The 14,080-nt window shown below is 34.9% G+C and overlaps 2 protein-coding genes and 1 long non-coding RNA gene across 5 annotated transcripts in view; 1 reads left to right on the top strand and 2 right to left on the bottom strand.

Annotated features, from left to right (window-relative positions):
- Positions 1 to 6,053, bottom strand: part of LOC105146024 (solute carrier family 7 member 14) — a 96,439-nt gene extending 90,386 nt beyond the window's left edge. Inside the window, exon 1 of the mRNA XM_011056039.2 lies at positions 4,973 to 6,053. The gene's annotated coding sequence lies outside the window, so the exon portion shown is untranslated. The remainder of the gene's footprint in view (positions 1 to 4,972) is intronic.
- A 5,030-nt stretch (positions 6,054 to 11,083) lies between these two features.
- Positions 11,084 to 11,814, bottom strand: LOC105146022 (uncharacterized). The gene is made up of 2 exons (XR_846129.2): positions 11,458 to 11,814; positions 11,084 to 11,345 (listed from the first exon to the last, which is right to left on the bottom strand). It is a non-coding gene; the product is annotated as an uncharacterized LOC105146022 (long non-coding RNA).
- On the top strand, positions 11,327 to 14,060 carry LOC105146023 (uncharacterized). 3 transcript variants are annotated; one of them, XM_011056038.2, is made up of 9 exons: positions 11,400 to 11,459; positions 11,812 to 11,890; positions 11,980 to 12,224; positions 12,298 to 12,527; positions 12,603 to 12,875; positions 12,973 to 13,158; positions 13,220 to 13,461; positions 13,544 to 13,858; positions 13,925 to 14,060. In XM_011056038.2, exons 2-9 carry the CDS (start codon positions 11,883 to 11,885, stop codon positions 14,052 to 14,054), a joined length of 1,629 nt encoding a protein of 542 aa, XP_011054340.1. In that variant the 5' UTR covers positions 11,400 to 11,459; positions 11,812 to 11,882; the 3' UTR covers positions 14,055 to 14,060. The 3 variants fall into 3 exon arrangements, with proteins under 3 accessions (XP_087268422.1, XP_011054340.1, XP_011054338.1); XM_011056036.2 differs by having other exon boundaries at positions 11,409 to 11,459; positions 11,812 to 11,901; XM_087412296.1 differs by lacking the exon at positions 11,812 to 11,890 and having other exon boundaries at positions 11,327 to 11,459.
- Positions 14,061 to 14,080: the final 20 nt, after the last annotated feature.

Below are 14,080 nucleotides of genomic sequence, written 5' to 3'. Positions count from 1 at the left end.
TATAAAATATTTCAAATATTTTTATAAACATTTGTATTGCGTTTTCTTGCATCCAACGTTATAATCTAAGGTAACAAAGATGAATAAATAGGAGTCTTAATGTTTTTCTTTTGTTACTAATTTTGGATAATGCTTCACGAAAAAAAGAAAGTAACTGAAAACTGCATGTGGTAACTAAATGGCAAGTGTAAAATATGGACAGCTAAAATATAGGCATCATAACTAATGTCTTAGCTGTGATATCTATATTATAGCAGTAATAGCAAACTATTTCGCTGTAGTTTATAAATTTATACGGCAGCAAATATATTATAACAAACCAAAATTAGCTGCGACAGAAAAAATCATTTTTTCTGTGTTTCTGAATAAAAGTTAACTTTTTCTTTCTGAAGGTAATATCGCAATTAAATATTCAATTAGTCCCATGTAAGTAGCGATTCCTTTTTCGTTAAGTCGATAGAAGAAACACTGATAATGCAATTAAGTAAACGAGATAAAGGGGAAGACTTTTTTTCATCAACAGACGAAAAAAGGTTTAGCTTTTCATAGCTGTTGTTCTACAAATGAAAAAACGTCCAAAAAATGAAGTTAATAATCCACATATTACGATCAATCGACTTCGTTTATATAATACATTGATAATGTCTTAATGAACGTTTAATACGGGCAGCTTTCAGATGTTATCCGAACAAACTTTATTCACTGTGATGACCGAGATCTAAATTTTCAGATATTTTCGTCGAGATAAGTTACATGTTATCGATTAATTCTCTAATGTTTCTTGAAAACGAACACAAACCTTCGTTTAACTCTTTGTCAAATCGTTTTAATATTAAAACAACATAATCACAATATTAAAATAATATAAAAATATTTAATACGAAAATCTTGAAATGATATTATTTGATATTTATTATATTGTATCTGTATTTGTTACACTGTATGTAAATATATTTAGAGTGATTATTAATTATTTTAGCTAGGTAAATACATTTATTCAGAAGCTAAACATCAACATTTTTGATCTTTCTGTAATTAGTCAATTGACCTAATTAACCTTTGTTGTTCTATATCAAAATGGACATGATCGTTCTGCATATAATATTCAAAATGGAATTAATTTGACAATTACAATTCGCAAATATCATATTTTCAAAATCTTTATAATTATATTTTTAAAATATTTATAATTATATTTTTCGAATGATAAAAAATTAGGAACAGGTATTGATAATATAAAAATACGAGTAAGACATCAAAATAAAACTTAGTATTAGCTTTGCCAAACTGTATATAATCGTAAAGAAAGAATTTATATTTTAGCTGATCCCACTGAGCTCAGCATCACTACTGAGATTTTAAATACTGCATGTATTGAAATTTAACATCTTGCATATAATATTTCAAATTTTTTAATTAATTCACAATTACAAATATTTTTCAAAATTTTATATTTTTCAAATAATAAAATTTAAGTATTAAGAACAGACATTGATAATATAATAATAAAGCATATTTAAGCTAGCTTTGTTGAATTATGCATAAATGTAAAGAAGGAATTTATATTTTAGCTAATCGCATCATTGAGATGATAAATAATACATGTATTGAAATTTGTTGAAAATCACAGGGGGTTAGGGAAAGGATAATAATTTTATATTTCCGTATTTTGGACTCGCGCGTAATGCGCGTCGTTAGAGGAATATCACGCCGCAGTTGCGAACGATAAATAATTTAATCTCGCACTCTCCCCTGGAATTTCGAGGCACTGAAATCCTGTGCAGTACCGCACGCACATTGCTAGACATACAAACAGTACATGGCATGGATTTCGCGAAAGGGAATATTTAATGCGTCCCCATGGATATTTAGAATTTCGAACGAGTGCGATAACACCGATGAAAATACGAAACAAAAAGCATGGAAATGCGAGAAATACCAATCGGTTAGTATTACGTTGTTTTGGCATTACACAATCACGCGATTATTAATACTAACCACTCTTCGGGTGACAGGGGAAGAATGATTCATCGACGAGACACGATCGCGCAATGTACGACGCGCGTGGAATTACGTGATAAAGGTGAAAGTGCGCCTCGTGCACATGCAATAGATATTTTCAGGCTCTCCTGGAACCTTTACACAATCAAGCCTCCAAGAAGTAGTTTTTCTAACACGAAAAAGAACCTTACAACATCAAGATTTTTATGTTTATTTTTATGTCGACATCTCGAGATGATATCGCGAGAAACGCGCTACGTTTACCACTTATGAGTTCTTACACACCTTATTTGCTTATAATAAATTAAATTGCGAATCCGTTTGGCAATAAAATCGAAAGAGGTGTCGGTCGATCGCATCTTCTTAACATTCAATACGGAGTATCTTTCGGTAATGAAGCTTAGACTTAATATCTGATAAAAAGAAAGATAAATTCTTCTTGAATTTAAATGAACGAGAAAGTTTTGTTATTTAATTGCCCTTATCTGTTGGAAAGTTAGTTAGTGAAAAATCCTTCGTTTCTCAATTATTTGTAATGCGAAAACTGTCCTATCTTGACGCGTTTCAGTTGAGGAAAAGTCGACCGTTAGTTGGTGAAGGAATCTATCTTAAGGTTTAATTCGGATATTCGTTATATTTTCACGTAATTTACTACATTACCATACCGTTTTCATTAAGAATGTATTGTACTAGCAGGCAAAAAAGATTATCGTTGCTATATTTCTTTTATCGTTTATTTTTATGTACAGGGTGTGTCATCAAAATCTGAACAAATTTAAAATTTCCGCTATATTATGCCTCCACCAGAAGTTGTTGTTGGCGTCCGAAAAAGCCTGATGCTTCTAGTAAACAGTCATATTTTCAAAATGGCCGCAATGTTGAAACCAAGTGCGGAATATATTCGATGAGCCGCGATCATGGAAGGCCTTCGCGCTCAGCAACAGAAATAATTCGGTTCTTTGGATCAATCGTTTATGATATTGTAGCAAATATATTTAAAACAGTCCAATGAAGTTTCCAGTATGCTAGCGAGGAAGAGTCACTCGAAAGAATGCACCGCAAGGACCTCCGCAGTTGAAAGGGTTCAAGCGCTGATTTCGGATGACCCAGGGCAATCATTGCGCGTTCTGATGAATGTGAAGCCGTGGATGGAAACTGTGGCGTCTGAAAGGCACCATATGTTTTTCAGCAGAACACGGCTCATACGAGTCATTTGATTCAAAATTGGCTCTCAGACAACGTCGATATGTTTTGATCCAAGGAATTCTGGCCTCCCAACAGCCCAGATTTAAATCCCTTTACTACGTATGGAACGTAGTTGAAAAGGTCACAAACAAGTCTCGGCATCCCAATGTGACGTCATTAAGGACCGCTATTGAAGCAGCATTCGTCGACATGGACAGCGCTACATTACAGTGTGCGTGCGAACGCTTCAGACCGAGAATAGAGGCCGTCATTTAAGTTAATGGGGGATATATCGAATAATTGTGTTCTACAAGGATCCCCCAAATGCCATGTAAAAGGATTTTTTGTAATATTTAATTTTTCATTAAAAACATTTTGTTTAAAGAAATTGTTCGATTTGTCTGGATTTTAGTGACGCACCCTGTATTTGTCAATGTTTTCACCGCGTCCAGCTATCTCACAAACAATGCGGGACTTAATAAAACAATTTTTTCGACACTGTCACGAATTTGTTTTGTCAAGCCAATACTAAAACAATGTACTTTATTTCTTTCTATATTACTTCTTCTATCAAATTAAATCTTACGTATTCACGAAAATAATTGGACATTTAAACGTCAACGATTATGATCAAAAATTATATTTTGAAGTAAATTTCATTGACAAAGAAAAATATGAATATTAAATGTTCATTCGTTCAATATTAAATGATAAAGTGTCAGTAAGTTGAGATGATTTTAAATAATAATTATAATGTTTTATTGTTATTGCAAATTAATATTTTGTGCATAACATTTTGAAAATTCAGTTTTAATATTGTACTTAAAAAATAACAATAAAATTAATAGAATTTTACACAAAAAAAATTTTAATATTTTATCACACATTAATATTTAATGTACAAGTTGTTCAAACTTGTTACCGATTTAAAATATAAAACATTAAAATTCCTGATTACTATGAAAGTTATATTATCGTACTGATATTTCATTATTTAATATCGAATGGATGAAAATTTGCTTTTTATATTTTATTGCATAAAATGGATCGTGTCTAAAATACAATTTTCTCATGATCATCAGTAAAAAATAATCTTTATTCAATTATTTTTATGAATGTAAAATTTGATTTTATAGAAAAATAATATAAAAAAAAAATAGAAAAAAGATTTGAAAGAAACAGAAAAAATAGAATTTTATAATTTGTAAACCCCAATTAAACTTAAGACGATAATTTTATTAAACATATTTATCATTACTAGATAGAATAATATTGCACAAAATTCATTGTGGTTTAGTAAAACAATGCTTAAAAGAATTATATAAGTCTGACGAGAGAAACTTTCTTACTTAACCTAAAGAAAACAGACTTTCCTTTTTGAGATAAGCTATGGAAAATTAAGAACTTCGTAGTTCTTCTTATTAATCTAATACATACAGTTTTAAAAATTAATTGACGATAATATTAACAGATTAGAAGAGATATACAAAGATAAATATTGCATAAATCATAGGCATTATTGAATTGTAGCAGAAGGAATAAAAGGATGATTTTCAGACCAGATGAGAGATTTAATTCATTCAAGTATGAGGGATGTAAGTCAAAATGTAAACTTGCGGGAGAGACGAGGCAAGCCACTTTATTACTTCGGTTTCCGCTTATCGATAAGCTTTAATTTAACCGGCCTAACTGTCCAATTAACCTGCTTCATATATAGTGTCAAGTAAAAGGTAAATAGTGTTTAGTCAGGATCTCGTACGAGGGGAGTCCAATAAGTTCCACTTACCCTGCCTGTCTGTCTTATCCCGTCTCGTCGCAGAGATCACTGTCCCACCTCCCTCGACGAGCGGCACAAAGAATCACAGTTCACGAGAAAAGATATGCACGACGGACGACGACGGCGACGGCGACGACACGTAGCTGCCCACGAGTGATCATCCGCAGGAGAGAATTTCTCTTTGTGTCTCCCTCTTTTCCTCTTTCAGACTCTGTCAAATCGCTTCCGGAACTTCTCTAAGTATATCTCACTGTCCCGAAAGCTTCGGGCCGGAAAAGGATGCATTCACGACGTCGAGGACAACGATGATGATCAAGCCAAGTACACTCACACGTTTCACGTTGCGCATGTGTATACATATATCTATCTATCTATCCATTTATCTATATTTATATATACCTCTGTATACGTATCTCAATGGAACTCACGTTTCTTCTTCTTTCTTTCTCCCTCTTTTTCTCCATCTATCCTCGTTAAACTCACTGATTCGGATAATCTCCGTTCGCTCTGGTCGCGTTGTTTTTTCTCACGATCCACCCTTCACTCTCTCGCTACGATTCTCTTTCCCTTTCTCTCACACACTCTCTGCAACTAGGATAAAATGATATGTATTCATTCGCAACGGCGGTCCCCGAAACTACACGGCTATCTTCACGTTTCGCACTTTCACTGGCCCGATGATCGAGAGTGTCTGATTTCACCCAGCCACCCCCCGTATCATCCGTTCGTCTCGTTGGTTGACTTTTCCGTCTTGTGCTGGCTCTGCTTCGTTCCTCGCTCTATCCTCCTATCTTTCTCTCTTCCTGTCTTTCTCTCGACGGAGACCTCGTTGCACGCCCCCTCGGACAATAACCCTTACTCACTACTATTTTTGCTTGCCTAAACTAATACGGATAATATACTCCCGGTGCACACGGCTAATATCTCTACACTCGCACGACTACCCCCGTGTGCGCTCTAACCCGAGTCATATTTTAAATACGACGACGCACGGGTGGCGGTGCGACCGTGGGGTTACACTCTCTGCCTCTCACGCTGCCGCCTCCCTCTTGCGCCCCGGTCGGCCGCGACGCACCCCTACCCTTCGAAGGTATCCCCACCACGGATACTGTTCGCCCTTGACGCGCCACCCCGCCGAACAGTGACGTCTCCCGAAGGTTTAACTTTTACCCCCTCATCGAAATGTGCGTGTTGCTTTTATTTCCTATCATTAAAATAAAATAGACTCTTTCTCTTTGTTACTTTAATTTTATCTCTTAATCAAAACGGGACGCTCTTATGATTTTTATCTTTAGCTTTGTTGATTAAAGTGGTGTGTAATACTGTAAAAATTGTAAATTTTCTAGGAAAGGTCTTGAAAATTCTCTCTACTTTTTTTTATATTTTATAATAAAATTGGGAAGAGGAAAAAGAACAGGATTGATACATCATTAGAGTTAATAAATATTATTCTAATTAATATAATTTTGAAATATCAATTTTAATTATCTAAGGATATTAAAAATCCGCGATACTATAAACACAAAGTTGTCATCAAATTCCCCGTACTTTTCTGTTAAGTTCAATTTGACTTTCTCATAACCCGGGTTTCTCCTCGTGATCGAGACGCCCCTAATATACCCCTTATTCCCCGTTCGGAAAATCGCAGTGACGGAATTCTACTACAAAGTCCTGCTCCGTGCCGCTAGAATATTTCCACAAATATTTTCCAATCTTTACGTGTTTCACAATACATTACAAGTCTACTAACAAGTCTGAAACTTGACTGTTTACTTTTAATGAACCTACAGTATATTGCACAAAGGAAGTGTATTACACTCTTTCCAAAGTTTATTTAGTGAAATGTTTCTCGATATTGCATATCTCGATGGCACGATGACCCCGTTACTTGCGACGCCCTTGAAATTATGACAACCCACCGCTGCAGGGGCAGAGAACAGTAACGTAGTCGGAGCATCGCTTTACAGAGAATTATAATTAAATAAGTGATATTTACGTCCCCGTGAAATTGTGGGCGTAAAGTTAATGAACGTACACAAGAGGCATAATTTAGCAGCGCCAAATTTGTTATACAAGCAATATGGGACATGTGTATTGTAATTCATAAACTATATTATTCGTGACAATCGATACATCGCGCGGAATGTAATTAATATTAATGTTAATGTTAACAATTAATATTAATGTGTGTGTACTTTCTAAAACTTTTAGAGCGAATTGTCACTCTAAACAGTGAAATCTCACTCTTAAAGATTAAAAATTGAATCATTCTTTTTCAAGATCGGCTCTTTTACTCTTTAGAGTAAAATTTCATTCTAAAGAATTCAAAGAGTAAATGCAAACGAATCCGACAGTGTTACTTATACATTTCTTTTATATTATTGATACATTTCTTTTATATTATTTATATTATTGAGAAGAGTGTTGCGCTATGTCCCTTCAATTAGCACCGAGTCGAATAAGCCATCAAAGTTCGGCCCTTATTAGCGCCGAGGGCTCGCGGAAATTTGTAAGTGCCGTGTTGTTGCGGCTATTACCACACCGTCACGCTGCTTTTCTCCAACCACATTCAGTCTTTCCCTACCTTATTCAGTCGATCGTCGGCATTGTTGTTATACGTCACTGACCGCCACCCCTGCGAGGAATTATACCCTTTCTCCTTCCCACCGTCTTCCCTACCTTTCGCGCGATTCCCATTTCCCTTCACCCCTTTTTCAAACGAAGCTCAATGATAGCCGCAGACTACTTATGGTATCTAAATGCCTGATGCTTAGAACGATGTGTCTGACACTGCCCAATAGGTGAATGGACAGAAACCGTCTCTATTCCGCGGCAAGCACCACATCACTAAATCATACGTATCAAAACCGTTGTAGGGGCGGTCGCGCGCGTCACGTAACAGTTGCAGGGTGCTACGAAATTAGGAGAGTTCGTACTCCCTACAGCGCAATACCCGAATTCAAGCTCGATCGAGCTACCGATCCTCCAGAATCTACCGTTGATCTCTGTTATATCACGCCGTCGCAGTAAAGTACCGCATGACTCTAGCTGCAGGTCGCAGACCGCGGAAGATAATTTTAGAACAGAGCTAACAACGCCTTCGTATGCAGTTGATATACCATCTTCATAAACATTAATCAACATTCTGCTCCGTTTTCTATTTGTCTCTTTGATACATTAGTTCTAACTAATATTTATGACAACAATCCCACGAGTGTTAACGTGCTAGAATCAGAAAAAGCGATTACTATCCTTGGAGAAATAACCCCTAAACATAGCAAGCGACTCTCCTGGTGACTCCCAAGCCACTCGAACTAGTACATTTACAATCGCGGAAATGCGTTGCCGGAAGTCACATATTTCCAAGCGTAAAGCGAGAAAGAGAGAAAAAGAGAGAAAGAAGGAGCGCAAGGGAGCGAATAGCATCGAGGCAGCTTACCCCTTCCGCATCCCTTGGCCGCGAGCTTTCATGAGCTACTCCCCACTTGGGGGTTCGTTTCCCTACCCGGCGACCGAGGGATTCTCCTATTGACGTGCTAGTCCTCTCTGACCTAACCCCGTGAACCCCTCGCCTACATCTATCCCCACGCGCACCACCACCACCATCCTTCTGGCCCTCTATAGCATGGTCTGACGTAACGTCGCGTTACGTCAGATCACCCTCGCAACCCGCTGCTGCAACGGGTAGTCTCCGGACACTCGCACCCTCGCACGCGCTCTCCCTCTCTCTCTCTCTCTCTCTCTCTCTCTCTCTCTCTCTCTCTCTCTCTCTCTCTCTCTCTCTCTCCCTCCCTCTCCCCCTCTCTCTTTCTCCCTCATGATTTCTACACGACGACATTTCTTACCGCTGCAACGCGGTATTATATACTTCTTTATAATCACAAATTTCGTCTTGGCAAAAATCATCTACGCGCATAGGATGCGATAAAAAAGATATTAGATAGGCGACAAAGGAATTAGAAGAGAGTCTTTCGCCATGGGGGTTCTTTTTCACGGATCGATTTAAAATCCTGTCCTTCGTCTTTTTTTTCGTTATTTTATTTTATGATAAATTTACTTTTACGAGAAAAAAAACATTCAATATTTCGCGGTAGAAACTTATTATTCCGTTATAATTTAAATCGTGATTCCGCACCTTTACACTATCCCCGTATTCTAGATAGAAGCCGGTGGTTTCCAAGAGATTTACTCACTGGCCTATGTATGATTAGAGGTGACAATGATAGTAAGCTAAAAGAAAGAGGAAGTCAGAGGGAGGGAGAAAGAGAGAGAATTCTAGGAAATGGTGTTATTCCGCGTAGGCCAGATATAGAAGAGTCGATTTTAATCAATTCTTAGAATGATTTTAGGAAAATATGTAATAAAATCGGATATAAATCCGATATTAAAATATGCAATTAAAATCGGATATAAATCCTCGTTGAATGCTTTTTCTAAATGTTTCTCATTTATAATGCTTTTTCTATCTTCCATTAAAATATATTCAAAGATTTTCATATTTAGCCTTGAATCCGTATTATTGTTATTCTAAGATTTTCATATTTCTGTGGTATTCACTGTCCATTCTTATGTTAAGATTCTCTTAAGTAATGTCTTAATTAAGATGCTAATACAGCTCTATGATCGATATTCATAATCAGTTCTTATTTTAAGATCGTCTTAAGTAATGTTTTAAAATGTTAATATAGCCTTCTGATTCATGATATTTTAAAACTGTGTACTTATTAAGACGAGTGGTATGCATTCTTCTAAGAGTGGTATGCATACATAGTCGGTTCTTCTTTCAATATAATTTTAAACATGACTTAAGACGCCAGCCCTTTGATCGATTCGTGACACCTCAAGGTTGAACTTAAGATGTGATCTTGAATATAAGAATAGACTACTGGTCTAAGATTTGACTATGAATATTGCCCTGTGATTGGCTAATAATTCTTAAAATTATAGTTAAAATGATTTTAAGAACTGACTATGAATACTGGCATAAAATTCTTAAGGTATATAATCTGTGTAAAAAATATATTTACATAATCACTTCTGATATTACGCTATTACTTGTTATCAATTTCGGATCTCCGACAAAATTATATCCCGCAGAACATAAACTAATGGCAACAATACAATATTAATTTTCCTCAATTCAACAACATAAATATAACATGTTGTACATAACAGTTTGTTAAGAGTATAAAATTATAACATTTATGTGATGTTACTGTCAATTTATATCCTTTGAGATACAAAAAATACAAAAAATTTGATTTTTTTAATCAATTCTATATATATCTATAAATTATAAACGATGTGATCTCCCTCAGATTTTTAATTCTTATAAGAATTTAAAATTATAATCTTAAATTTTCTAAGCCATATCTCTCTCTCTCTCTCTCTCTCTCTCTCTCTCTCTCTCTCTTACTAAAAATAAAAAATATCTGTTCTAAAATGCAAATACAAATATATCACTTAAAATTATGTACAAATAATATAAACATCGGAGTTATTAACCAGTAATAATTAATTATTATTAATATGCATTAATATCTTAGTGCATTTCATTGCCGTAACTTTTTATAGTAAACGTCTCAAGGTAGTCCAGCAATATGTCGTTCTCTATTTCAAATAATTCAAATAATTGCACGGGAAGTTTCGATAAACTTACGGATCTCTGATAAGTGTAACATGATTCGTCTGTAAGAAGAAGACAATACAGTAGTGACAATACTTCTTAACGTAAATATAATTCTCACGCGTTATAAAAATTCGCGATTAACAATGCTCGAAACGAAGGACAATCTCGCGGGAGAACTGTTTGAAGTTAGCCGTAAAAGCAAAAATCGCGAGAGTCATGTCGGTAGTGCCATCTGATATCGCGAGCGCGAAACTTTTCAAAGCGCTTAGTCAATAACATAAGCATTTCCAATTGTTGATTTTTTTTTTTAATATATAGAAAGAAACAGAACCAAAACGTACATTTGAATATTCAATTTCGAGTTTCTTAAAATTCGACAACCATTTATTTCCATATAGTAGATGCGAAATTAAAATTTTTGTTAAGGATTATAAACATTTATTAACATGCACAAAAAAATTAAATTCATATGTAATAAATAAATTAAAACATTCAAATCCAGCAATTTATTTCCATCAGGAGCATCGTAAAAAAAGTAGATATTGTTGTGTAATTTAGATCCACTTCTTCAGAGGGCAGTAGAATGCGAGGACATTTTACGGTTACAAGAAAAAGGCTCATATCTTCTCTCCGGTTTCTCTCTGCTTGCACTTTCTGCACGCAGGTTTTTTTATGCTCCATCATGCTCTTTCTCTCTCTTCAGCGATCGAGTATACGTCCGTCTCATCTCAGGCGTGAAAAGTGCTCGAGCCACTTGAGATCGGAAGTGCAAGCAAAACAAACGGATGAAAAGAGTTCAAATACGTTATGAAAAGAAAAACAACATCCTGAGCACTAATTGAGAATAGATGACAAGAAAACTCACCGGTATGGATAATTTTGTATCTTTTCTTTTGCGTGGAGTTTAATCCTATGTGTATGGTGCATGTAATCTTGATAAAATGGATTTAAATTTTGCGAATAAGGGACTTACTCCACCGTGCTTACTTACATTTTATTAAAGAAATATATTGCACGAAATCGAAATATTTGCAAGATCATAATTTTTGCAAATTAAAAACCTCATTGCTTTTATAATCTAATAATCTTTGCTACTTTTGTTTATTTGTTTAAATATCTTGATTTATAGTTTCTCTAGTATCTATATCCTTCACTGTTAGGTTAAAAATAATGTTAAGTAACATTTATAAATTCATTGTATTTTCTTATCCAAGAACAGATTTATCATGGACGAGGTTATAGATAATTTTGCATGGACTCGCCAGCTCGAGTGTCCACTGACAGTATACAATGAATCGGTGAAGAAAATGTTTGTTCATTATATATATAAATCTGTTTATTGGATCTCTTAGATTTATCGTTTTGTCTAACTTTTCTTTTCCATCAGATTATGCAAAGGAGTACTGGAACTCCTGTGGGAGGACATTTCCAATTCTGCGTTTCCTATAGCTGAAGCATGTAAAATAAGAAAGAACGTTTTGCTGTACAAACTGAGGCATGGATTAACTGATTCTGCAATTTCATCTGTAAGACATTTGGATCAGTTGAAAGTAAAAAATAATACATTGAAACAACAAATATCCACACTAGAAGAAGAATATGAAGAACAAGATCATACTGTCAGGCAAAAAAGTAAGATGACAAGCATGTATTAATCTCGAGAATATTTTAATGCAATTTAAATAAATTTCAATGAAATTGTTAGTGCAACAGTTAAAGGATATAAAAAGCAAGTGTTCGCTGATCAGCAGGAGAAAGGATTTGCTTAAACTGAAACACAGTGAAACCAGCAAGCAAGTGAAAGATTGCGATGACATGAGACGAGTATGTCAGCATTTAATGCCAAGCACTTCTAAGGACATAGATCAACAGAGATTAAGGGAAAATTTGGATATAATAGTAGACTTGCGTCGTTCAGTCACAGATAAGAAACAAGTCAGTTTTTTTTACAGACTATCATATAAAATAATATTCATGTATAAAATTGAGAATAACATTTTCTAATAACAGATATGGACAAAGATATCAAACTCTCTTAGTAGTATTGATGTGCACACACTATGGACACACTTGTATCAAATGCTGTCGCAAGATTTAAACATATTAATGAAATTGGAAACCAAGAATGACTTTGACAATTTAAATATAGTAGGCGAAAGTATAGATATTGGTATTGCAAGAGCATCTGGTCAATATATATGCATGATATCAAAACGGATATTGTCTAATACTAAAATTAACATGTACCAACAACGTTTAATGGAATTTATAGATCTAATAGAGGTAGTGTGAAAATATTTTAAGATTTATATTAAATTATAAAAAAAAATATAATTAGTGAAGAATGTGAAAGACAATTAATGCACACCTTGTCTTGCAGTCGTTATCTCATGAAGATGTAAGCGCGTGGTTAGTTTTAAAGTTGGAGGTAAAAAAATTAAAAGCCGAACAGGTTTACCTGCAAAATGAAGTTCAGCAATTGAAGAACATTATTCAGGAAAATTCCTTGCTCAATCTCGATATAGCTCGATTAACGGCTGACATAGAGACGATTGACGCACAGATGGTATGTATTAGCATATTTTATACTCTATTCATTTTCATGATACTGACATCGAGCATTGCAGAACAACTATATAAAGGACATTCAGCAATCCATAGCTATTTTAAACTCCACGCCAACGCTCATACTTAAAGGAAAAGAGAAGCTACAATATGAGTTGCAGAGGATAGTAGCCTTACAGGCTGACAATTACGATGCAAATTGTGTGAATAATGCGTTGGATATCGAATTGGATATGTTTTACAATATTTTGGATCTCAATGCTTTACGTAAAGTAATGTTGAAGGGAGATGTGGGACTGTACAGGTTTAACAATCTTATATTAAACACATCTTATGTAAAATTTTTCATTAGTATTGTAGAATTATTATACGAATTTTTTTAATAGACACGCAGTCTGTGGACTCGACAAAGCCTCCATCACGACGGTCAATCCGCAATACTTGAGGATCAAGCCTTACTTCCCGACAATACAAATGTCGATATATTCTCTCATAGAATGCTATAAAAACGTAACTGCCAATATGATTTACACGAAACTACACAATTCGACTTCAACGGAAGAGATTGAGTACACAGATAAGTTAATGTCGCCACAAGAAAAATGTAATTATAATAGTCTGGAAATGCTGAACCTCGCCAAAGTCGCTTGTGATCAGACACACGAAGAGATCAAACACTTTAACGCAGTTCTAAGTGCTTGGTAAGTTAATTCGTGGAAATATTGATATAATTTGATGCAGTAATATTAACTATAAATATGTTTTAGGACGAATCAAAACGTACAAGAGGTAATGGCACTCGACGAAACGACCGTGGACAGCGTGTCTTTTAAGGATTGGTTGCAGCGTTACAATTTATTATTGTACATGATACACACACATAAAAATAGCAAATGATTCATATATCTATACTGTAGTCTTTC

Source organism: Acromyrmex echinatior, chromosome 1, assembly GCF_024713525.1.
Source record: "Acromyrmex echinatior isolate Ae372 chromosome 1, ASM2471352v2, whole genome shotgun sequence".
In the NCBI taxonomy this organism is placed as follows: domain Eukaryota; kingdom Metazoa; phylum Arthropoda; class Insecta; order Hymenoptera; family Formicidae; genus Acromyrmex; species Acromyrmex echinatior.
This window is presented reverse-complemented; position numbering and strand designations above follow the sequence as displayed.

Bases quoted from the DNA above. Each gene is read 5' to 3' on its own strand.
- LOC105146023 (XM_011056036.2), top strand. From the start codon at position 11,819: ATGGACGAGGTTATAGATAATTTTGCATGGACTCGCCAGCTCGAGTGT. The intron at 12,528-12,602 runs GTCAGTTTTTTT...TTCTAATAACAG, and splicing joins CAGTCACAGATAAGAAACAA to ATATGGACAAAGATATCAAA. The intron at 12,876-12,972 runs GTAGTGTGAAAA...CTTGTCTTGCAG, and splicing joins AATTTATAGATCTAATAGAG to TCGTTATCTCATGAAGATGT.